The sequence below is a fragment of the Ursus americanus genome, chromosome 7 (genome assembly GCF_024610735.1).
Source record: "Ursus americanus isolate L20-20 chromosome 7, mUrsAme1.1.p, whole genome shotgun sequence".
NCBI classification, from domain to species: domain Eukaryota; kingdom Metazoa; phylum Chordata; class Mammalia; order Carnivora; family Ursidae; genus Ursus; species Ursus americanus.
This window is the reverse complement of record NC_142133.1, coordinates 13,157,631-13,184,163: the sequence shown is the minus strand read 5'-3', so window position 1 is coordinate 13,184,163 and position 26,533 is coordinate 13,157,631. Positions and strand designations below refer to the sequence as shown.

The 26,533-nt window shown below is 39.5% G+C and overlaps 1 protein-coding gene across 6 annotated transcripts in view; it reads left to right on the top strand.

Moving 5' to 3' along the window:
• THADA (THADA armadillo repeat containing) overlaps positions 1–26,533 on the top strand; it is a 317,055-nt gene that overhangs the window by 91,265 nt on the left and 199,257 nt on the right. For 3 of the 6 annotated variants that reach the window (XM_045771620.2, XM_087863348.1, XM_087863350.1), the window contains exon 26: positions 2,403–2,494. In XM_045771620.2, coding sequence (XP_045627576.2) covers positions 2,403–2,494 — 92 coding nt within the window. Of the gene's footprint in view, positions 1–2,402; positions 2,495–22,469; positions 22,568–26,533 lie in introns of those variants that run through there. The other 3 variants (XM_087863349.1, XM_087863352.1, XM_087863353.1) reach the window with 3 other exon arrangements.

Below are 26,533 nucleotides of genomic sequence, written 5' to 3'. Positions count from 1 at the left end.
AAGGTTTGATTAAGGGGTGCCTTGGCACTCATGCTCTTTAGTCTCCCTGAACTCCTAGTTTAGCTTGACTGCATTTGACAGCCTTTGTTAGAAAGTTTGGTTTAGGGCAGGATGGAATTTATGCTTCTATTTTTCTTTTTTTGTCTTTGTGCGATTCTTGAGAGGAGACAGCGTTTTATGTGACTTTACCAAGTCATCTTAAACCCAGGAGTCTTTGGGCACTAAGTCAATAGACCAAGTGAGAGATAATCAAGATCTGAGCTAGGGCACAGACCGTGTTGACAGTGTAACAGGACAGATGGATTTGTTGTTTGGGGTTATTAGTCAGGGCATATAGTAGGTGCTTCATTAATGTTTGTTGACTGTGGAATGAACATAAGTGAATTTGTCCAATTTTAGGGTTTCACTGCACTATTGGTACGAATTATGCCACTTTGGTATGCATTGTCATCCAGTCCTGAAGTTACCATGCATGAATTGAGTCAGTCTTGGGCTTCCAGAGGAGAGGTTGCAAACCAGTGGTGGGTAGGTCAAATCTAGCCTACAACTGTGTTTTGTTTGGCCTCCTCGATGGGTTTTTTTTTTTCTTTTAATTTGTTGCCAACATTTCAAAATAGTGAGATTTCACATAAAAACTGGGTTTTTTGGCTTCTCTTGAAAAGGCAGATCTGGCAACACTGGGCTTACATTCCCTCGTGCAACTCAGCTGAAGCTGAAGAGTGACTGCATTAGACCCAGTCGTGCCTCCCCGCCGCTCACTGGTCCCTGTGGGCATTTGAGTTTTTGACCCTTGCTGCAGTGGTTTCAGGCGGCTATTTTGTAAATCTTACATTGTTACTTTTAATTACCTTTCATCTTATATTGCTGTTTAAACGTACCATATGATTATGACACCTAGCTCATTAGAATATAGGTTCTATGTTGGCCATAAGTGTGTCTTCTAGATATTCTCCATGGTGCTGGTATCGTGCCTTACACACTGTAGGCAAGTCGGTATGTATTTATACATCTCTGCCCTGATTTGGCAAGGCAATTGAGGAAGCCCAATCAATATACCATGGCATTCAAGACATTTTTATGATCCAACAAAATATCTTGACACATTGGTTTGGAAATAGGTATCTCTATTATTATCACTTTTTAAAAAGATTTTATTTATTTATCTGTCAGAGAGAGAGAGAGAGAGCACAAGCATGGGGAGCAGCAGGCAGAGGGAGAAGTAGGCTCCCCCGCTGAGCAAGGAGCCTGATTTGGGACTCCATCCCAGGACCCCGGGGATCATGACCTGAGCTGAAGATAGATGCTTAAGCGACTGAGCCACCTAGGAGTCCCCATTATTATCATTTTGAAGAAATGACTTGTTTTTATTTTTTTTATTTTATTTTTTTAAAGATTTTATTTATTTATTCGACAGAGATAGAGACAGCCAGCAAGAGAAGGAACACAAGCAGGGGGAGTGGGAGAGGAAGAAGCAGGCTCATAGCAGAGGAACCTGATGTGGGGCTCGATCCCATAACGCCAGGATCACGCCCTGAGCCGAAGGCAGACGCCCAACCGCTGTGTCACCCAGGCGCCCCATGACTTGTTTGTTTTTTTTTTTGGTTTTTGTTTTGTTTTGTTTTGTTTTTTTAAAGATTTTATTTATTTATTTGACAGAGATAGAGACAGCCAGCGAGAGAGGGAACACAGGCAGGGGGAGTGGGAGAGGAAGAAGCAGGCTCATAACGGAGGAGCCTGATGTGGGGCTCGATCCCATAACGCCAGGATCACACCCTGAGCCGAAGGCAGACGCTTAACCGCTGTGCCACCCAGGCGCCCCCCCCATGACTTGTTTTTATTAATGATAGTTCCCGCCTCTTATTTTTATTAACCAGTTGCCTCACATGATTATAGGGTTAAAATTTATGAAATTACTCCATTGTGGGGTTAATAAACAACATTTTGGATTTTATATATTTTCTTGACCGTATTAATTAATGTGGATTGAGTTAGGTCTTATAAATATTTCCCATAGGTAAATGATTACAGAAAATAAGTGGAAAGAGCTGAGCTCTTTACTGGGATATTCCTTGTCAGAAACAATATAGGAAAATGAATTTTCTTTAAAAAAAATAAGTGTTATTTGATGATACAGGTACAAAGAAATAAAATAATTGGTGGTAATGTTAGAAGTATAGGAAAGAGCTGTGTTGTGTGCTTACAGGGCTTAGTGTAAGAGGAAGTCATTGAGTCAGTTACTATACAGTTTTTGAAAATTATTTCATGAACACAAACCATATTTGCTTTAGTCCCACCTTAGCCAATTGGGTAAGGACTTTGAATGTCAGGTTTGAACATTGTAAATGTTGGTTTCATGCCATGTGTGTTTCTTAACCCTTATTGTACGTTTATTTTTACATTAGGTGAGAAATTCATCCACACTCCTTTTTAGTACCTTGATCACAAGAATATTTGGAGTTAAAAGGGGAAAGGATGAACTCTCCAAAAAAAATAGGTAAGCTTCATCTAATGCTAACTTTACTTTTAAAAAATATTGTCCTGGCCAAAAATAATTTTGGGAAATTTGCTTACTTTTATGGATTCATCTAGAGCATAAAACTATTAAAATGCTATAGTAAATTAACCTAGGCTGCCAAATTCTAAGCTCTTGGGCAAAAATACCTACTGTTTAGTAAGTGGACCTTTCAAAGCAACAAAAACACAGCAAGGTAGCAAGGGCTGAAATTTTGAGCTTGTTTCTCAGTGCAACAGCTGAAGTTTTTTTTTTTTTTTCTTTGCATGTTCATTTATTCCTGAAATGTCCTAAATTGCTTTTTCTTGATGTGTGAACCAAGTACTAGCTTGTATAGTATCTTTGCTTTTTTGCATTAAACTCTGTAGCCAAGGGGAACAGTTACAGATAGATGTTGGCCACACAGAATAAAGGGTTTTTTACTTTTAGGTCTTTAGTGTTATGGCTTTTCTTTAATATGTTTTTCTTTTAAGGTTTTTTTTTAATGTCTGGAAGGAAACTTATTGAAACACTTTCATGATGGGTCATTTTTAGATATAATGCACAAGTTCCATTTGTTGGTTTTTAAAGAAGAGAAGTTTTGAATAGTTGTTTCTTCAGCACTTGGGAGGATTTGATGGTAGTCTGGTGGCTTGCAAGTGCTGACAGTAGATGTCACTGTCGCTGCATGTGTCATTACTTTCTTTACTTCATTTAGGATCCAATTAGGCCCTGTACTTTCTCTTAATGATCTATAGATAACTAAGGCCCTATTCCTCTCTCACCTAAAAAGGCTGATTATCACATTTTTAATTTAGGTTTTAAGCTGTTACTTGTTAAAATATTTTCTTGTGATAGAAGTGAGTTTTAGGAATTAGAAAATGTCATGAAATAATTTTATGATGCACTGTTGATAATTCTAATGAAACCAACTGATAGTTCTGAATTGTCATTTAAATTGCTACTTATCACCCTGTGAAATTCATCAAATATTTAAAAAGAAAGCAACTGGCTATAAGCATGAATCCCCTGAGTGAAATACTGGAGAGTTGTTGTTGTTGCTGTTTTTTAATCAAGTTGTATTTTTAAAATCATGCTAACATTATTCTTTGAAAGGATGGTACGATTTTTACTATTTAGCCAGTTGCTAAAGAAGTTCCTCCTCTCAGTCGTTTGAAATCATTAGTATTTGTTTCTCCTTAGCTTTCTTTATTTTGTTAATAATTCTAAAAAGTATTAAGGTTTAAAACAGTTTGGTCATGTTATAAGGCCATGATAAATAATGGCATAAATACAATATGAGATAATTAACTGAAATTAATGTTTCAAACTGAACGTGACAGTGAAGAAATGCTTTATTCCCTTTTACTTTTTATAAACTGAGTGATTCTCACATGTGTATACAGATTTTACTATGTATAGGAGAAAATCACCAGATTCATCCCATTTGGGTTACATCTGAAGGAGGGTGGAGGAATAACACAATGAAACCACCCTGCTTTAATCGATTTGCCAAAGTCATGCTGATGGGAGCCGCCATTATGAATTCATTCTTCTTAAATAGGGAAGGTTACAAAATATGTAACTTTCCTAGAAAGAGGGAAATGGGATATTCATACCATTGTTTTGAGTGAAGTTGAAAGGTGAAATGAAGGACTTAAGAAATTAGTAATTTTTTTAAATGTGATGAACATTCTTGGTGAGAAAAAGCCTTTATTTTAATAATCTGAAGATTGGCCTGTATCATTACGTATACAAGGCTCTTGTTCTCTGTTTAACTCCTAAGGAGTGTATTTCCTGGAAGTATCCACTAGATTTGCTCTGCAAAACCTTTAGTGTCTTAAATTAGCCGTTATTTGTAGTGGTTATTCTAGTCGTAGTTTGTTTAATTATGTCACTTTTTGTTGAAATGTTTATAACCCTGTTCCCTACAATATTAACTCCCTGAGGGCAACACCTTTCCCATGTATTCTGTGTATATGTAATGGACATTTTAAGAATGCTAGTAACAACGATGTCTTGTTGGTTGGTTACTCAACCGTCGAATAACTATGCTCAGCTGATGAGACCTCACAGACCAGTTAAGTCTCCTTTCGCAGCCACAGATTGTTCTGCACACCGTCTTGCAAATGTGTGCTCTTGGTCAGAAGAGAACTGGTCATAAAAGAACATCTGCCTTTCCCATCTAGTGGGAAAAAAATGTCTGTCTTGGGGTAAACAGACTTGGTTTCTAGGCATTTTGCTGCCTCTAGAGATGACCTTAATAGACTTCCTTATCCTCTTTGGACTTCAATTTCTCCGTCTCTGTAACAGGAATAATAAGATCCATGCTCTGTACTCATAGGGCTATGGTAGGGATGAAACTAATGACTAACCGTTCATTTTCTTTTAAATGTTGGAAGTCGCGGTGCCTGGGTGGCTAAGTCGGTGAAGCGTCCGACTCTTGATTTCATCTTAAGTCATGATCTCAGGGTCCTGAGATCGAGCCCTGAGTGGGACTCTGAGCTCAGCATGAAGTCTGCTTGTCCCTGTCCCTCTGCTCCTCCCCTGCCTCACACGTGCCCTCTCTCAAATAAATAAATAAATAAATAAACAAACAAATAAATAAATAAATAAAATGTTGGAAGGCCTACACAGTTAGAGACAGTTTGCTTTTTTTCTGTTACCACTTCTATTAAGGTGCTCATCCTATCATCTTAGAGTTACACTGAAGTTTTTGAGGACAGAGTCAGTTTCTTACTCATTTGTGTACCTGGTACCTACCATATGTGTGGCATATGATGGGCACACAGAAATAGTTGCTTAAAGAGCTAGTAAATTTTGTTACTGGAGGAGAGATAAGAAATCTGGTTTCTACTCCCTGCCTTTGTTGCAATATAGCCACGATAACCAACTGAGACAAATTAGTTAACCTCTCTGGGCCTTGGTTTTCTCCTCTAAGATAAGAGATTTGGACCATCCTGGAGGTTTCTTATTTTTGCAATGTACTAAGCTAAGGCTTTATGTAATTGTTACTAAACTTGTGGGTTTGGTAAACTGCTCTATTCCCAGTTCCTAAAACAGTACCTGCCTTGTAGTACAGACAAGAAGTTCCCTTTTCCCATGTAGAGAAGGGAGCAGGACGTTCTGCATCCCCATTTGTAAGTATGTAGAGTGCACTGGCAATGATTGGACTCTAGAGTCCCTTAGTCTTGTTCTAGATGTGTTCCTTGGATTTTGAAGAATGAGAAAACTGAAGCTTCACTTGGTTTTTTGAAATCATGTTACAACTTTTTAATTTGCTAAATCTCTTTTCCTATCTATTTATTACCCTCTGGCTGACTTGGCCTGACATGATGAATCTTTGATCCCATGTAGAAGCAGAGTCCGCACAGCTCTGTGATCTGGGGAGTGTGCTGGGCTTTCCACAATGGCCTCCATTTGCAGTGTTGTGAGTGGGCGCCCCTTGAGAGTTCCTCATTCCGTACAGCGCAGGAGCTAAACCAGTGTGATATTTACCGCTAGGTCTTTCTCTTTAGCCCCTGTGGGTATTAACCTTCAACTATTCTAGTTCCAGGGAAATGACAGATGTTAATATATAGCAGTCTGAAAACTTTATAGATTTTGCCAAAGCTTCATATTGGTCCTCAGTGTAGAGAGTATTCTACAGCTTTCTCTCTTCATTTTATTTTATTTTACTTTATTTATTTGAGAAGGAGAGAGAGAGAGTGTGTGCACACACTCGTGCGAGTGGAAGAAGGGACAGAGGGGGAGAGAGATTCTTAAGCAGGTTCTCTAGGACCCTGAGTTCATGACCTAAGCCAAATTTAAGAGTCAGACACTTAACCAATTGAGCCACCCAGGCATCCCTCTCTATTTTATTTTATTTTATTTTATTTTATTTTATTTTATTTTATTTTATTTTATTTTTTTAAAGATTTTATTTATTTATTTGACAGAGAGACAGCTAGCGAGAGAGGGAACACAAGCAGGGGGAGTGGGAGAGGAAGAAGCAGGCTCCTAGCAGAGGAGCCTGATGTGGGGCTTGATCCCAGAACGCTGGGATCACGCCCTGAGCCGAAGGCAGATGCTTAACGACTGCGCCACCCAGGCGCCCCCCCTCTCTCTTTATTTTAAATCAGTTAGTCAGCCAATGAGAATTTGTAAGCATGTGTCATGACTCATTGACACAATAGAGGAGTACAAGAGAAGTATAAAACTTGGACCTTGCTCGAGGAGCTTACATTTTAGCTAAGGGAACAAAAATTGTTATTTGCAAAAGATACGAGTAGAAGACAATCTGTAATAAGTGACTGCTCAGTGTGACATGAGTAATAGTTGCACTAGAAAATCATTAATGGGAGAGTTGCATGGAATATTTTGGGGGAAATAGTGTTTCTTATAAGGCTTTGGGAATGAGTAGATTGGGGGTACATGGAAACAGGTAGGTTGGAAGATGGAACAATAGGATAATAATCTTGTTTTTTGTGTTGTTAAGTTATAATAATCTCTATTCTGTCTTGTCAGAGAAAGCTCATATTTAAATTGATAGCTTGGGATAGTTTAGCACAATTTAAGAAAAATATGCTTATAAAAGCATCACAGGTCCAAGTAAAATTATTTCTAATGACTGTGTTAGGAGATGTTGAATTGTGTTTATTTTACTTTCCTGGGTGTAAACTACGGAGAATTATTTTAGTTATTTCTCCTAACATCTTAGTTGTGTAGGTCTAGAAGGATCCTCCGAGGGGCATCTGATCTGGTCCAGCCTCTGCTTATAGATAGAATTTGAAGCAGTTTCCAGACAAACTGGCTTCTCTCCTGTTCTTCATGTTTTCTAGGAAAAGAGATTCCACAAGTTTCTGTGGTTACCCACTCCATTGTTTAGGAAATAATTGGATTCTCAAAACTGAAATTGAGAGCTGTAGGGCAATTGGGTTTTTATGTTTTAGAGAACGTAATTATTAGAATTCAGAATAGCTTATTTGCTTTGAACTATATAATGGTTTGTAGCAAGCGCCTATTTGGCCAAACTGAAAATCAAAATTTTCTTTGACTGTGGCCAGGATAATCTTAACATCCTCAGACCCAAAGGATTCTCATTTTCTCCATTTAAAAAGTGTTTATTATGTGTTTACTCTGGGCCAGGCCCTCTGCTGGGCACAGAGATCCAGAGATGAGTCAGACATGAGCTTGGCGCTGGGGAGACCGACCGTCTCACGAAGAATGCCTGCGGTTATCTGCTGTGCTGCAGTCTCTGTTCCACAGGTGCAGAGGGAAGGGGGTAGCATATCTTCAGTGCCTGTTTGTGTGCCTGGCATGTAATTTAGCCTCCATCACAGCCCTGCAAAGTGGATGGTCATCCTAATTTCACAGAGAAGTAAACTAAGGTTAGTCAGATGTAGTTATTTGCCCGAGGCCACACAGCCAGGAAGTGGCAGAACTAGAACACAAGTCCAGTTCCATTTGCAGAGTGCATGCGGATTTATACACCAACGCACATAGCCCCTCGTGAGCACTGAGTCACCTTTTTAGAGTCTGGCTTTAGGTTTTAGATCGTCAGACTGTGGGAAATGAGCCACTTCACCTAAGCTCTCAATGTGGAGCAAGAATCTCCCATCTCCCATGTGGCTGGTTGATTTGAGGAGGAAGCCAGTGGAGAAGTTTGTTTTGAGGTGACTGTGAGACCTTTCCGTGGATAGTGGAAGACTTTGTGTGTCTTTGTCCCAAGAATGTTCTCTTCCCAGGGAACTTCACACTCTGTGTTCATGCAAATAGAGGTGAGGGGGGAACAGGTCACAAGGCCTCTAATGTCCTACCAAAGCACCAGGAACGTAGAAATCTTAGTTTTCTGGTTGGCAAGTAGGGAATGAATTAAATTACCTCAATAAGATATCCGTGTGGCCAGTAAGACCTTTACCTCTTGTGTTTGATGATAGTTCAGTGCTATAGGGAGAGGATGTGGGGGTTTTGTGATGATGATCCTTGTCTAAGGTATGATGTCTTCTCGGCTTAACCTAATGTTTTTCAAGACTGTGCTTATATTTTTCATTCATATCTTTAACAAAAATGATAGAGGTGCCTGGGTTGGTTAAGTGTCTGCCTTTGGTTCAGGTTGTGATCCCTGGGTCCTGGGACCGAGCACTGGGTGGGGCTCCCTGCTCCCAGCTCTGTGTGGAGTCTGCTTCTCCCACTGCCTCTGCTCCCTACCCCCCACCCCCCGCTCGAGCTCACTCTTTCTCGTGCACTCTCTCAAATAAATAAATAAAATCTTTTAAAACAATGGTAATAATAGCTGTTACTAGTTTTAATCTTTGAGAGGACTTAAGGTGAAAATTGAGGTGCGGAAAAGTTGAGCGATTTGCTGAAGGTCACATAGGTAGTGCCGGAAATGAATTTAATGATTACTTTTAGCTCACAGTAAACTCAACTAGAACATTTTTTTAAAAATCAGTGGATTATTTATAAGTGGAGTTTCTATTGGCAACAGTAATACAAGTTGGGACTCAAGTAATTTGAAATTAAATTAAGAGCCCCAGTGTTTTGATATGGTCTGGAGGTGTCATTCATGCATTTTCCACAGTTGTTCAAGAACATTCAGTCTGGTTCTTTAGGCCGAGTTGATAAGTGAGTATTTTTGGAGCCTGAGAAGTAAAGTACAAATCTTGTGTAACCTTTGTTGAGAAGTCCTTAAAATCAAAATTAAGTCTATACCAACACTTTGGCCTACTGGAGAGTTTCATGTTTCCAAGTTTTTGTTCATTCTTAGGTTCATGGATCATAGGTAGGAAAACCACAAATAAAAAATTTTAACCAAAAAGAAGCTCTTAAAAAGAAATATGTTCATGAACTTGAAGTGGGAATTAGTCATTGTGTTCTTAAATATTGACTCTTGCGTGGACCAAGTAATCTTTGTTCCTAAGTACTGCTTCAGGCCATTGCCTTCTTTAATAACTAAGGCATTGTTGCTTTAGTTTGAGCATGTTCTATGGAATTTTGGCAATGCATGCATCCTCTCTCTGCATCTTAGTAAAAGCATGAGTAAATATTTTTTCTTAGCTTTGGTATTTTTGTAGCTTACATTTTATATGAACCAGACTAATATAATGTAATACCAGGATTACATAATTTAAGACGTCAGGATTGCTCCCAGGACTATGAGATAAAGTCTTCCTTTATCGGGGGGTTTACAAGCAGTATTTGTTGCTCATTCAATACCTGTAGAGAAATACCACAGAGCTATTTTCCAAATGAGAAAATGGAGTCAAAGAGGTTAAAGCCAGAGGGAATAGTTTCTTTAGAACTTGGATAACATTTTTTTCTTTATTCAGAACTTGATCCTTATAACTACTGATTTTAGTAATGTATAGGTTTAGAAATCCCAGGAATTTCCAGTTATTCTTGTTACACACTGAATTTTTTAATATAATGAATACAATTTTTTCATTGAATATTTATTATTGTACCGTGGCACTCTAATATATACAGAAGTAGTTTATAACACAGTCTTGGATTCCAAGGAGTTCATCGTTTATTGAGAGAGAAGACCAACATGTGAACAAATTTAGGAAAAATGAGTATCAAACTCTCTAATACTGTCTGCGGATAGGAGATCAGAGGAGGATGAGGTTGGGCTCCATGCAGGAGTCAGGGCTTAATCTACACTTGAAAGGATGGGCAAGATTTGGACAGGTGGAGAGGAGGACATGATGGAGATATTCATTCATTCGTTCATTCTTGGAGCAAGGATTCATTGACTACCTACTCTGTTGTAAGCATCATACTAGGTTCTGGGGCTATATCAGTCAGTAAAACAGATATGCCAGGGAGGCTAGTTTGAATAGTACCTGACATTAGGACTCATTTACAAGTTTTTGTATTGTAGTATCCCATAATAAAAGCATCGTTTTTGGAATCATCTGGGAAGAGATTACATTTTGTGTCCCTGGCAGGTGGGATTGGAGAATATAATACAAAACTCTGAAAGAGAGTTATTTAAAAATAACTTGTAGTCTCTGGAGATTGTTAAAGCATAGCTCTAGCTTGGTGTGGTGACTTTGGCATTTATTCTTTTTGTTATTTCTAAATGAGTAGTGGCCATATTAGAAGGGAATATGTCTTATGTTTTAAGGATTACTAATATCCTCAAGATACTGAAAGATACTTAGTGAAAGATAGATTCTAGAGTCAGGTTTCAGAAACATTGAATTAAGTAAACATTTCTTTATGTCAGAATTTCTCAGGACAGTTCATATGATATGATATATTTTGTGAATCTTCAAAAGTGGGATATAACATGCAGTATTTCCCCAAGTTATTCGACCATGGAAAACTCTCTTTCTCTCTTTTTTTAAAGATCTATTTTTTTATTTGACTGAGGGGTTGGGGAGCAGAAGGAGAGGGAGAGAGAATCTCAAGTGACTCCGAGCTGAATTTGGAGCCCAACACCGGGCTCAGTCTCATGATCACAAGGTCATGACCTGAGACAAAGCCAAGAGTCCGCCGCTTAACCCACTGAACCACCCAGGCGTCCCTCTCTCTCTTTTAAAGAACATGTATTGCCATCTTGTGTGCCATCCGACATAGTTAAGTGTGACTGCTGTGGGGTAGTGAAGGCAGGTGGGAGGCATGTGTCTGATCGTTAGGAGCAGCAGCGACTGTGGGAAAGGAAGATACTCATTTCAGATCTAGCTCGGCAGGAACGGAAAAGATCAGCTACAGTTGCAGTTAAATATGCTATCAATTATCCCAAGTTGTCAGATAAAAATTCAAAATAGCATCCTAACATATAGTGGGTAGTGAATAAATATGAATCAGTGAAAATTTCATCATCTTAGACTGTTTCAAATCTTAGGGTATTTAAAGTGCCTCTTTGGGACAAAGAACTTTATATTCTACGTTAGAATCTTCTACCATTTTGTCAGAAGATGTTCATTTTCCCAAATTATTGGCATGGGGACAAGGTCAGTTCCAAACCATTGGGGTGTGATGTATGTACCTGTGGGGCGGGCGGGGGGGCAGAACAGTAACCAGCTTTGAAATATAATAGGTGAGGCTTTAAGATCTACTTGTGTAACTGAGTTTTCTACCTTTGGACTGTATGTCTTTCTAGTAAATTAAGCAGCATATTCTGTTGTTGTCCCTCATTTCCCAAATTATAGCTCCATTTGTTAATATTTAAACAGAGACTTGAGATAATTCAAACTTGTAGCAGTTAGAATGCTTTTGACTGCATGTAACAGAACACTGGAATCAAAATGGAAAGAATAAAGAGAAATTATTATCTCACATATAACCAAGAAGTTTTAAGGGGGATTGCTTTATTCTAGGTTGATAACATCATCAAAGACCCAGGTTTTTTTCATTTTTCTGCTCTGTCATCCTTGATGTGATGACATTGGCCCCAGGCAAGCTTCCTTCTTGGTTGCAAGGTGGCTGCAGTTCCAGCCATCACATCTAGGTGCAACAGCGTCTAGGCACTACAGTGGCCTCGTGCCTCTCTGTTTTTAAACGTAACAACATCACCTCCTATATGTTCCCGTGCTCTCAGTCCCACACCCTGCAGACTTCCCTTTACATCTCTTTGGCCAGAGTTAACATCATAGCATGCCCCAACTTATCCCTGACAAGAGAAATGGATACACCATAATTATCTTAGACTAATCAGGATTCTCCAGTTGGGTTGGGGGTTGGTGCCAGTCTTCCCTGAAGCATATCAGAGCATATTGAGCATACTCAGAGAAGGGTATATACCAAACCAAACTCAAGTACTGTTAAAAGGAAGGATGGGGTGGGGGAATGAATTTTTAGTGGGCAACTAATGAAGTCTGCTGTTACATTCTTCTAGGCTATTTCAAAAGCTTTGAAAATGTTTTCATTAAGAACAACGGCTTAATAGGAAGAGAAGTAGTATATGTAGTATTTTAGCCTAATAGGAAAATGCGTTTTTTTCCCCTTTACTTATGCAGTTCCTTCATGTAATTTTAAAAAGATACGAAGTGTAGTACAAGTGTGTCTGGCTATGTGGTTATACATAATTCGTTACTGTAAGCAAGCTTGCATTATAAAAATTTTACTCAAGAACAAAGTATATGTCTTTACACATGAAAAAAAGTTTTGTAGAGCATTGAAATAGAGATTTCGATAAAATATAATCAACTTCTAAGTCAAAAAATGCTACTCTGCGATGTGAAATGTCTCCCTGGTTCACAGCTGATCTCTAACAAGCTAACAGAATGCTAACACTGTTTTTTATTAGGAACTCAAATTCATTTTGGAATTTGACCTCTATATTACAACATCGATGTTGTTATTGTGAGGCCAGATGGAGTGAAGTCTATTGATCTTTCCAAATTTATTGGAATTGGTACTTAATTATTTTCATTTATTAACCAGAAATCCCTATTTCATTTAAATCACGTGTTATATTTTGATGTAGTATTTTGGCCTCCGAAATCAAATTAGGCCGTTTGTTTTGAACAGTCTCACTTTCTCTATCTGCCAGTTTTCGTTCTTTTCTCTCTTCCAAACTGTTACTCTTTTGTTCTGTACAAACTGCCTCTGTAGGAGTTGACCATGAGGCTGTCTGGGTCAGGGCAAACCAGCTGGGCTGGACAGAAGATGGAGTCAGACTAGCTACATTTGATTGAGGATCAGTAAGTCTGATTCATTTGCTGAATCTTGGAGGTCTAGAGTTTTCTATCCTATAAGCAAAATTCTAGAGCCATCGATTGCTCTGACTACCTCTTTGTCTTTCTTGTATTTGTTTCTGTGCTCAGTCAAGCCATGGACAACTGATCTAGATACATGTAATGGTTAGTTACATACTTCCTCCCCTTATTAACCCACTTGATCCTGTCTTTCACCCTCTGCAGTCAAAGTCCTCCTCAGCCATTGGTTATGGCTATAATTGGTGGCCTGTTCAGGTGACCCAACAGTTTTTTTTTCTTCATTATTTATTCAACAAAAAATGCTTACTTGGTTCAAGGCTCTGAGCACTGAGAAGAGTACAGACATTTATAAAATATCTAAATATTTGAAGAACAGTCAAAGAGATAAGGCTCAACTCAACTCTAATGCAAGGTGGAAAGCTTAAATTCTCTGTTAACTCCCTTCCCCTCCCTCAGGGAGGAGCCTGTCTGCCTCACTCCTCCGCTTCCTCACTTCCGTGCCACTGTGTGATTGCACCTCTGAGAGCTTTTCCTCATCCTCTTCAAACACATGGCCCCTATTTACCCCTTCCTCTTCCCCTTCTCGGTTCTTCTGCCATTTAGGCAGGAACATTTCACCTGATCACGTCTTTATCTTGCTGCGTTCTTCTGTGCTATCTATATGGCAATCAGTGATTCAGATCATGACATTAAACATTAAAGCAGTATTGATGACCTGTCTCCCCATCTATATTTGGAAACAAAATTCTGTGTGCCAAAAAAACAGTATCACTGACAGAAAATAAAGGTGGTGAGTACCCAGGTTTCCCCAGATACATAGCCCAGGTCATCATCTCTTTTTCCTTTATGCTTTCATTAAGCCAATTTTCCCATTAGCTTCAACGTGTATTAGGGCAATAAAGGAGAATTTCTGTCTGAGTGGCATGTGTGCTCTTGTTTTGATTAGTTACAAACATTGCAACAGCAGAGGCTTCAGTTTTTTATCATTGTGAAAGTATAACGTTTCAGTGGGGAAGTAAATAGATTTATGTCTTGGGAAGAATGTATTTCAGTTGGCATACGATCATTTACCAGTTGTGGCCTTTCCACAGATGGACATATCATTCTTAAATACTTGCATGTTTTCAGCCCTAACTGCCTTCAGAATTGTTCTGCCGTGCACTGCCAAACCGTTTGGCTCACCCATGAAAATCGAATTCCGTGGGATCCATGGCATTTTCTTTGGAGGTTTCTTTCTCTAGAAATCTCTTCCTCCTCCTGCCCTTCACTAAATTGAAATGTAATCATTTTTCAGGGTTTTGTGTATAATATCAATCAAAGTAACATTCCTTTAATGGACAAACCATAGTTTACTTAGTCTTTCTCTTATTATTAAATATATAGTTTCCCCCCTAGGTTTTTTTTTTTAACATATATTATTAATAATGGTGTGGTGAGTATCTTTTATTTACAAAGTGTTTTAGTATGCAGGGTTATTTCTTGCAGATAGATGCACCTACGTGTAACTTCTTGGTATTAGGGTATAACTAGTCTTCAGATTCTATTTGTGTGTTTTCAGATTTCTTGGTAAACTGATCTTGAAAAACAGTTTCCCATTTCACCTTCCTACTAGGAATTTTCACGAGCTCTTTCTTGCCTCTGATCTAATGCCCATACCCCTTTAATTGGCCTTTCCCATTCTGTTAAACCTTTTCCTTTCTGTTTTAACCAACTGCCTAACACTGAGCATTTACATTCCATCTAATTTTTCCACATTATAAAAAAGTGGTGCAGGGAATATCCTCATGCATTTTAGCTTTTCTTGTGTTTTCAGATTATTTCTTCGGGATAAATGATCAGAAATGGAAATAGTGGGTTCAAGAATGTAAACTTTCCAGAAAACTCATAGCCAGGCTTCTTTTAAATAAGAAGATACAATTTATAAATTCACTAGCATGTGTAATCTTCCTGGTAGTAGATATTATTAATTTCTAATGCAAGTTTAAGAGAATGTGAGGGGGGAAATTACCATGTTGTTTCAATTTCTGTTTCTTTTATTAGTAGTGAGGTTAAACATTTGCCCACATAATTTGTTGGTTAATTGTATTTTCTTCAGCTTAGCTTTCAAGGCCCTATGTAATTTGGATTTGCCCTTTTCACCTTATCTCCTATTATTCAAACCCACAAATATTTATTAAACCCCTACAAACTACCAACAAATAAATATACTCTAACCAAGCTAATCTCCCTACTGTTCCTTTGGATATGTTAGGATTTTCCTTTTTGTTGCTTTTATTCCTGCTTTCTGGGCTCCAAAAGTGCCTGTCCCTTCTCTTCTACTTATAGTCTGTTGGTTTTTCCCATCCTGTGGGGGCTTAGCCTGAATCTTTTTTCCTCCAGGAAGTCTTCCCTGACCTGACTATGGCTTCTTTGAGAGCAGGGCCTATGACTGATGCCCGTTTTTGTCCCAGTGCCCTGTAAAGGGTCTGCCTTACATCGGGGGCAAAGAAGTGATAGATTGACGTCGCTCAGAAAATGCATGTTGAGTTAGACAGGTCTAGATTGAACTTCCGGCTCAGACTTTGGGTTAGTTATTTAGTCCCTTGAGCCTCAGTTTCTTTATCTCAGCATCATCATAAATTGGGGATGGTAACAGTACCTGTCTCCAGAGTTGTTACAAGGAGTCAATGTGACAATGCTTTTGAAGGGCCCAGTGCAGTAATGCTGGGGGAGCATTTAGTGAGAATTGTCTTTAAATTAGTTGAACTATCGATACGAACGGGTGATCCCAGCACTCACTGTGCTCCTTTTCTTTAGGACTCTCCCTGGTGTACCACAGATGGTGCATACTCTCTTTCCTGTGTGCTATTGCTTCTTGTGAATTAGTTGTGGACTCTGAACTCAATTCCGTGTTCTGAAAGAGAGGGCTTATCTTTAAGGTTTGTTGCATGTCCTAAAGCACCGAGTAAATACTCATGTGTTGAGTATGGTTGAGTAGCTTTGGTAGCAGTGATGAGCACCTCATTTGCTGTCTTTAAATAGAAACTTTACTGGACCTTTACTAGGAGAAATTACTTTCTCCTAGGGCCTTTTAAGAAATGTTTAGTTTTGTTGCTTGTTCAGCCAAATGGAGTTAGTTATTCAGTAGAAAATGGTAAAAATATCCAAATAACACCACCGGATTTCACTTTTCCATATGGTGTTTCAAAGTGTTGCATTCATTAGTATTTGTGAGAAACCTATGGTTAATACCACCAGAAGTCATAAACTAGACCAGATTTTTTCCCCTTTTTAACTTTTACATGATTTGGATTAACAACAGTGTTAGTCCCTAATTTACACCTGGGATTTCCAAACCTTCTCAAAAAGCTGTAACAATGATTCATATTTAGTCACCATGTGACTGGGTTATTTTCATTTATTGAAAACATAAACAACAAAAATATAGCCTGGATAAAGATCTCCATGTATTTTAACTAGTGACAGATGCTATGATCAGAATTTCTACTTAAGTCAGGCATTTTTGACATACACCTCAAGCCTCGCAATTAAGCTTTATGCCTTTCCAAACATAACAGTTAACCAATAAACCAAAATATCAGCCTGGTCTGGCTTAGCTCAGCGGTCTTTTGATTTCTTCCAGTCTGTTTGATGTGGAGGCTTATTGAGATTTATCTACTGAGCTGTTCATAGTTTGTAGGGCTGAGAGCACTGGCTATATTATATAAGATTCCATTAATGACAGGAGAGTGTAGACAGTCTGTACAGTGTAGATAATTTAGTCAGTTGTGCTGGTCATGGTTTTGTTGAAATTTTTAAGACTTTTGTCAAGTTTTTTTTATTAATACGCAATGATTTTTCCTTATTTCCAAGTTTATACTGTGAGCCTCAAAACAGATGTAGTTCAATTGGTTCAATTTAGTAGAAAGTTTTTTAACTTTCAGTAGAAATCTCCATGTAGATTTGAAAGCTTTTCCAATTATTTGGACCAGTTTGTCCATAAGGAAAATAAAAATAGAAATATATAATAATCAATTATAAAGATTTGCTAGTGGGGGGGTAAGACATTATTCCATTGTATTGTTTGTGATAGTAATAATATCAGTATTCCCAACTTTATAACCTAAAGGCTGCAAAGGACTCTCATACACTTACCTCATGTAATTCTGGCAAGAATACTCAATAAGTATAACTGTCCTCATTTTAAATAATACAGTTGGAATTTAGATTAATTTGCTGTGTGTCTCATATCTTCTAGTTGGATCTGTTTATAGTATGAAACAGAGCTGGTGTTCAAATTCAGAGAAGACTCCTAATTCCAGTTATTTTCCCGTTACACTAAAGCTTTTTTTTCTATAACATACAGTATTTCTAAAGGTATCAAAGTTCTGCCAAACAGCTTTCCATTGGTTTAATCACATTCTCTTTCCTAAGAAGCGGTGTAAAATTACTCTTGTTTATGCTGCTGGAGATGAGAAAATAAGATTGTATTGGAGGAATAATGAAACATATTGACTCCTCCTGCCTCGGTTGCCCCATGCATCAAATGGGGAAGATACTAGCACCTAACCTTGTAGGGTCCTTGGGTGGGTCAGGTGAGTTAATATATGCAAGAAGATTAGCAGATGCCTGGCACAGAGTAAATGATAATACGGTTAGGTATTATTAGCATTCATTTACTCAGTAGGGTTTATTAATTCACTGCCACATGCCAGGTAACGTGCTGGACTTTGGAAGGTAAGTCAGAGTCTTTGCCCTCAGGGGTCTCACAACTGGGTGCAGGAGACGTACTGCAGTCTGCGTGCCATTAGCGTGAATGTTCTGTATAGAGGCATGCAAAGAGATGTGGAAGCACAGAGTAGAGATGAGCATCTCGTCTCAGGGGCCTTCCTGTAGGAGGCAGCGCCTGAGCTTGAAGGATAAGGAGAAGTTAGCCAAGTGAAGAAAAGCAGTCGGGGAAAGGGAGCCAGGGGAAGTGATGATGGTGGTGAAAGGTCGGTATGAACATGTTTCTTCAGGCCAGGGGTTTTTGAAGACTTTAATATGCTGGTATGTACTATGACTCTGCAGTCACAGTGTAGACACTCATTGAAAATATTGAATCATAGAATTCTTTTTCATGGAGTATCTTAGCAAGACTATGTTTTAAAGAACACAGTTGAGAAAACTGTGGGCGGGCTGGGAGGTGATAAATGAGTTCAGGTCAGAAATGGGGTGGGCAAGGAGGACGGAGCGGGGACATTGATTAGAGTTATTAAGACAATAGATTTGACAGGACTTGATGAAAAATGAGGGGACCGGGGAAGAGGAAAGATGGTGGGCTGATTGGGCTGATTTTGGGCTTGGGACAGTGCCTGGGTCCGATGATGCCATCTACAGAGGTGAAGATTTAGGAGGAGAAGCATGTTGTGTGGTGTAGGGGGAGGTTGGGGGATCCTGAGTTCAGTTTTGGATCTGTGTTTCGAGATGCCTGAGGGACATCCAATGGAACATATTCATGAAATAGTTCAGTATACTGGTTCTGGAACATAGGAGCGGGTCCTGGGCTGGATGAAGGAGTCATCCGGGTATAGACGGTATTTTATGCTGTGAATGAAATAACCCAGAGGGGTGAGGTAGACTCCTAGGGGCATCATTGTTTAGGTGACCTGTGCAGGAAGAGGATCTCTCAGCAGAGATTGAGTATTTCAACAATCTGGTATTCTTTGAGACACGCTTGTCTGTTCCCCTGTGAGCCATGAGTATTTTGTTTTGTTTTGTTTTTTTGGAAAGTGCCTGACTCCACCCATGCAGGAAATCTACTCTGTGGGCTACTCATTCTCCCAAGAATCTGGGTAGTTGCAGAAGGAGGCACTTCACCCACACCCTAAGCTCTCTGAGGAGAGCTGTGTGGTATCCTGCCCAACCCTTCTGAGCTCAGCACGGGGAGGTGGAGCCATCTTGCATTGTTAAGTTTTTGAGTGTGTTAGGTCCTTAAATGTAACTGGAGAAATAATGAAAGAGAAGTATTCCACTGGGATTAAACAAGTTCAATGGATTTTAATTTTCCTGATAAACTATTATTAAGAAATTGTTTTGGAGATTTACTCTCTGAGTAGGATTAGCTAACCTACATTTTCATTTGGATAAGTAGTTCTTTAATTAGCAACCAAGATTTAGGGAATAGTTTCCCATTGCTTTCTATAGTGTAGGGAAGGCATGTGAAACTGCCAAATGAAGGTTTTCCTCATGATAGTCAGGAGCAGGGAAAACAAGAGGAAATTATAATATGTTAAGGGAAAGGATTCTGTTCATCCAGTGTGCCTGCTTTTATCTTCAGTTCTGGAAGTCTCTGCTGGCAGGGTTTTTTTTTTTTTTTTCCTTCCCTATTCTTGTCATGCCAGAAGTTGCATATTTCTGGCAAAATGTTCATTACTGGCAAGGGGTGAGCAAGAAATCCTTTGCCAGAGAATTAAGCAAGCAGAAGTCTGTCAAAACAAATATTCTAGTTTGAAAATACAGTCCTGTGGGGGAAGGGGGAGGGGTGGATAGTGGAGGAGGCCAGGGCATGTTCTAAGGCTGTGTATTTATTTCATAAGAATTCTGTGTTCTGAAAGACTGTTGCTTGTAGGAATGCTAGAGGAAGCAAGATTGTGGTGCATTAAATGTACTGATGAGGAAGGATGGGTTTTCTGGGGATTTTTGGTTTGCTTTAGTGTTTGGTATTCAGCTCACAGGATAGTCTTTGCTAAGAGTGAAACATTTTGAAAAGAAAGAAGCTTTATAATTTAATTCAAGAGATATTTAACAAAACTTATGTTTACGTGGAAAAACTCAGACTGAGGATATTAAACATGTATAAACAGCCATGCATATAAATACACGGTCCACTTCCTAAGCATTTATTTGACTGGAAAATGCTAACTTTATATAATTTCAGTCTTAAAAGTATTGGCTGATTGATTCAGAAAAGCAGAACTTGGGTTTTTTTTTTTTTTCCTCCTAACTTTTCCTTCTACTTCTTCCTTGTTACCTTAAAAAAATCATTTTATAGAAGAGTAAAATTATAGATTGGATAAATGCAAGGTTTTTATAGAAGTTGCTCTTCAAGCTGGAGAAATATAGGCTGGCGTTTGTACTTTCTACTGGGATGGGGGTGGGTGCCAACCATATTAAAACCTCAAGAATGAAAACCGTTGCATGCAAAAGTGGATTTTGAGAATTTCCTGACCACATATCTGTATGCAACTGACATCATTTTTTGAGAGAACTTTTAAAACAAAATATATTGCATTGTGTAATGTTGAAGTAAATGATCATCCATAATAGGATGTATTAGTAATTAAGAAAATAATAGTAATAAAATATAAACCAGTTTATTCTTATCTCCTTTTGGCAAATTTTAGACTTGCTACCATAAGCAATTCAAGGAACACATGCCTTCTTCCGGAGCAGTGGGAGGAAACCTTCCTGTTCTTTGATCCTCCGATTTGATATACTTTAGTTACTGGAAGAAACATTAATTAATGTAAAATTTCTTTAATTTTAGTAATTCAGAAGAATAAAATGTTTTTGAGGGTTGAAAAGATCATGGTGCACCATTGGAATTTGCCTTTAGTAAATGTAACATTTATTTTCTAAAGAATTATAACAACATACTTAAATTCCAGAACAGTAAGCAAAATAGCTTAAGTTCACTGACTTGAAAAAACATTCTTTTATACTGCACGGTTCTAAAATAAATACTTAAAAGAAACAGAGAGCAGGCCATTCTATCTTGGATTTCATTTTCCTTCAGATAGAACAGCTAGAACAAACATTCTTGCTAGTTAACATTGCCTGTGTTTTTATGCAGTTAATAACTGACCTGTCAATCACGCCCTATATAAATACGGTAGTTGAATGCTTTCTGCTTTAGAAGCACTTTTATTTACAAGAGCTGCCAGCCAAGATTTCCAAAGGACTCCACGGGCTGTTTGCTTTGATCTGTTTTGAGGGCTGGTCTCTTTATACCTGTTGGTTTGCTATTTATGATACCTTTGTGTAATCAGGTATGGGGAGAGCAGATGTGCAGAATAAACACGTCTTAAGGAAACCAAGGCTCAAGAGAAATCATGTAATTATGCACCAACAACTTTAAAAAGAGAGAGAGAATATTTTCTTGAATCAGCTCAGTTGCTGTTATGACCAGAAAACAGATGTTATGGTATTCACCCCAGAAAAGGAAAAGATTCTCTCTCAAATCTGTTTATAATGAATGGAGGTGGTGTGTGTATCCCCACCCTTCAAAGGGTACTCTCCTTTAAATTTGTAAATTGCTGAGATGTTGCAGCTCTTCTCCCTTGAGTTTTACCTTTGACCTTTTTTCATTTGCTCCTTCCCTAGGAAATGTTTACCACATGTCTCTGCCCAAATAATCGGCTCTCTGTGGGAATAGTTACCTTTGCATTTTCAACTGCAAATGCCTTTTAATGTTTAAGACATGTTTCAAAAAAAAAAAAGGATTGCTTTTTGTTGTTGTGTGTTTTTATGATTTTGATTTGGAGTTCCTGCTCCCCCACCCTGCGCCTGTATTGTGGGGAACTGAAAGCCAAATTTATCTTTGTATCCCCACAATGCCAGACATAGTGCCTCTAATAGCATAAGGGTTCAGTGAATGAAGGAATGGCAGAAATCTTTGGTCTTGTTTCCAAAACAATCTACTGAGTTTAGTTTCTTTCATTGTTCAATTAAATGTTGCCCTAATAATGTTATGTATATTATGTTTACATACTGCTCTTCTCCAGGAATCTGAACGTTTGACTATATTGGGGAGGTTGTTAACTTTGTTTTGCTTTGAAATTAAAAAGCTTCCTCTACCTTTTTTGGACTAAAAATTTTGCCATCACTCGATAGTGCTTTTGGGGGAACCGACTTAGAGATTTTCAGGCACTTGGAGTTGTTCCCCTACTGTGTTGGGAAACTCTCTTTATACTTTTCATATAGTTTTTACTAACATTTTGGGTCAGCAACTTTCCTTTTTGTGACACTGGTAGGAATCTTAGATTTTATGTGGAAGGGTGCCTGAACACCCTAAGGTTTAGAAAGCAGGTCTTTTGTTAACCAGAGTTTTCTCCTTGCTTTGTTGTTGCTCAGAAAACTTTCAACATCCACAGTCTATAACGGGTACTGTTGCTATTTGGTTCCTTGTTTATAATTTTTAAATGCTAGTATCTATATGAAAATGGTTATGGTGTAAAGAATAAAACGCAGCCCCAAATACCTTTGGTTCAGCAGCCTTCCCCAGATAATCGCTTGCCAGAGTAAAATCATTTCGTAAACTCTCAGGTAGATTAAAGCTTGGCTTTAAACTCTGTGTTCCCTTTACACAGCTTATGGGGGTCAAAGGTGGTAAAGCCCTGGGGTTGCCTGGAGCCAGCGCAAGCGAGTGCAGTCATGCTGCTTTTGTTGAGGCAGGAGCCTCTAAGAGGTATGAAATTGCCAAAATTACATTCGAGCATCTTCGGGCCTTTGATTGCAGAACCTCTCCTGGAAGCTGAGTGTCACAGGGCAGCCCAAGAGCAGGCCAGAGAAGCAAGTAGGAGTGGACTCGGGTCGGCCGTGCCTCAGACACCAGGGCAGAAACTGCCTGGCCAGTGATGCACACGGGGACAGTTTGGAAAGTCCGCGGTCCTGCTTAGTTGGCAGATCAGCAGAAAGTCCCCTCCAATATTTTCATTTTACATTCATCCAAGGCTCAAACCTGTAATTAAAATTTCTGAACAAAGACCCTATTAACGTACACCATCCAGATCGATGACTAACAGCTCTTCCTTCCAGGTACATAAGGAAATCTGTAACACTTAAAGCCAAAGAAAGACCCTAGTCAGGTTTGGGGGAGGGTGCAGTAAGGGAGTGGGCGTAGTTAATGGGTTTGCCTTTCAAAGTCACTTTTCAGTGCTGTTTAAAACGGATCTTTCAATGGTAGCTGCATTTTCTCCAGTGTATGTGATTTACTGAATGGTCTAAAACTTACTCACAGTGATATGATTTTACTTAAATATCCAGGAAAATATGCTGTTTTCTAAACTTTCAAACATTGTTTAGAAGAATTCTCTTTTTAATTCTTTTATGTGGGCAGCGTAGACTTATGTGAAAATGTTTAGGACAGACCCAAACACAATTCATCACGTTACTCATTTGCCAAAGCTTCAAGCCGCTTTCCAGTATTTGAGAAATACGGTTTAAATTCGCTAGCTTGGCATTCAGGGCCTTCCACAGACCAGCCTGTTCTCTTCCAGAGGAGACTTTTTGTTCCAGCCCTTTCCACTGCCCCAGGCAGGCCTTACAGAGCCCTGCCTCAGCAGTGCCCTCACGCCGTCCCCTTCTCCTCCACACACTCTCTTCCTCCTCCCTCAACCTCCCTACTCCCCAGGAACAGTGAATCCTGACCATCCGGCAAGGCCAAGGTTCACTCAGACTAGTTTTAGGACCTCTCTTCCGCTGCTGTTCTAAATCTGTCAGCCCCCTGGCTGTCTCGCTTCTTGTGACACCAGCCCTCCCTGAGCATCCCTCTGTAGGTTCTCCCTTCTTCTTTGGCCTCCACAGCATGGTTATGCCACTTCTTTGGCTCCTACCACGCCAGTCCTTCAGTCATAGTTTGTTTTTGTTTTTCCATTCCTTTCTGTCTTGTTTTTTAAACTTGATTTTTTAAGTTCCATGAGGCTTAGAATTGTAACTTATATGTGCTAGTGTCCTCCAAAGCACTTAGCCCAGTACTTACTCCGTGTTTGTCAGCTGGCTGATTGATGGGTGCGTGTCGCGGGCCCAGCGCTCGACATATTTGCAGTCTGTAAAGACAGCAGGCTATTTTCAGAACCACTGGGTACCTTTGTACCAGGTTTATTTTTTGGCTCGTGCTTGATATTGGAAATGTTAGGCCTAGTTCTGTCCAGAAAATCTATTTTCCAAATCTTTGCATCAACGGAATGGTGTTATAGTCACACCCTGGAGCAGTCCGACCCGGGTGTTGCCAACTCCTTCTTATGCTGACTAGCTGACCCTGTTGAGTGTTCCTCAGATCTCATTTCAGCTTTCTGGGTTACTTTTATTTTTAATTAAAGGAAAGCTTATTTCTAAGCCCTTTCTTGAACCAAAGGCAAGTGAATATTCATTAAATGTTTACTTTCTTGACTTTAATTCACTTTAGCAAGTGATAACTCAGGTGGCATTATGCCCTGACAGTGATCCGACAGGGTCCTCGTTCGTGGTAGTTATTGACTTTTCCAGGATTAACCTTTTAGATATAGCATGAAGCCAGCATCCTGGTGTCTGAACCATATAAGGATCTGGCTTTCTTTTAATTTTGTGTTTTGAGTTTGAGGAAGATGCGTACTCTGCCAGGTTGGGACTTTCGAGACTTCGGTGCTTAACTCATTTGATCTGAAAATTACTGGTAAAATTACTATTTTTGCCAAGCATAAAACCAAGTCTTAGACTAGCGAGTGCCCTGGTGTAACTGACACAGCATGCTCGGAGGCTCCTGAAAGCTCAGGCCGGATTTGGAGAAGAGATTTTAAAATGCCAGTAGGAACTCATGCACCCAGTGGTCGATCAGTCCTTCACGTTTGGGTAGTGTTTTTTGGCACTCGTACACCTTACTCCTTAACAAATACCTTCTGAGCATTAGCTAGGAGCCAGGCATTGTGCTGGGTTCATAGGATATGTTGATGAGCAGTCACCAGATATTTTACTTCTCTGTTATTTTGAAGTTTAATTGCTAGTGTGTTTCCTCTGACTAGCACGCCAGCTCCTTGGGGATGGGTCTTCGTCTCATTCACTGCTGTGTCTCCAGCATCCACAGCAGTGCCACACATGGCAAAAACCCAGTGAATAGTTACGGATGCATGGATGAAGTTCTGCAACAAGGGAAGTGAGGGTTGCTGTAAGAGCACATGGGGGATATGTGTAACCTGGGCCTGGGGGAATCAAGGAAGACACCCCAAAGCAAGAAAGATAATGGCCGAGCAGAAGGATATGCAACATTTAGCTGGGAAAGAAGAGGTGAGGTAGGGGGGAGACTGCTCCGGTGCAAAATCTGGGGGTGACATGAGCCCTCACAAAACACGGTTGCTGTGCAGAGTGCAAGGCAAGGGGGTAGGAGGGGAGGTAGGGACCTTGTCAGCCAACTCGAGGACATGGGAGCAAGGAAAGCATTTTAAGCCCAGGTACGATAGGACTAGCTTTGTTTCAGTTTGATCCTTTTCACTGCTGTGTAGAGAGCACACTGTAGTAGCTGGATTGGAAATAAAAGCTGAAGACTGGGAGATCAGTTGGTTGCAGTAGTTTTGTTTGTTAGGATAATGGAGATTTGTGGTCCCCAGACTTTTGGATTTCATGAACCAGCAAAAAAAATATTTTAAAAATACCGAGACTCAACATAATAGAGTTGCTGACCTTTTCATTTTGTTAAGTAAAGACATGAAACAAACAACCAACAACCAAAAACCACCTATCAGAACCATTTCATAAAATAAAGGACATCTTAACATACATATCCACAAATACACACACACCACGCTCACACACACAGGAGCATCTCAAATAAATGTTAGCTGTTTAGGGGCGCCTGGGTGGCACAGCGGTTAAGCGTCTGCCTTTGGCTCAGGGCGTGATCCCGGCGTTATGGGATCGAGCCCCACGTCAGGCTCCTCCGCTATGAGCCTGCTTCTTCCTCTCCCACTCCCCCTGCTTGTGTCCCCTCTCTCACTGGCTATCTCTATCTCTGTTGAATAAATAAATAAAATCTTAAAAAAAAAATGTTAGCTGTTTAAATGGAATACATTTAACTTTATGAAAAATTTACTACATGGCTCTGTTTCATCCCCCCTCTCCCTTTTCTCCATTTTCTTCATGATTGGACACATATGTGATCTGATATTTGTAAACCAGTGATCTCGCCTAGGAAAAATGTTGGCGTCCTGAGTTAGAGTAACGATGATGGTGATCGGAAGTAGGGACCGCAGTTGAGAGAGAGGGGTAGAATCGGTAGAACTTGGTGATTTTAAAGTGCTTTCAGAGCTCTTACCTCATTTGACCCTCATGGTATCCATGTGAGGTGGTTAGGTATAATTATGCCCACTTCACAGATGAGGAAACTGAGACTCAGAAGTTAGGTGACTGACTTAAATCACATCTGATAACAGCCCACTGAAGTGGGACTCTAGATGTGTGTCTCCTCCACCCTGCCCTTTTTGGTTGGCTCAAATTTCAGGGAAGAAAGGAAAAGGAATCATGGGCTCCCTATGAGTCATGTCTTTTAGGACAAAACATATGATATAGTCCATCCTTAGAATAAAACAGTATTTCGGTGATGACTCTTTGATTCATCCTTGTTTCACAACATCATCCATTACCGATCCATGAACTTGAGTAACCCTATTTAAATTAGGCCAGA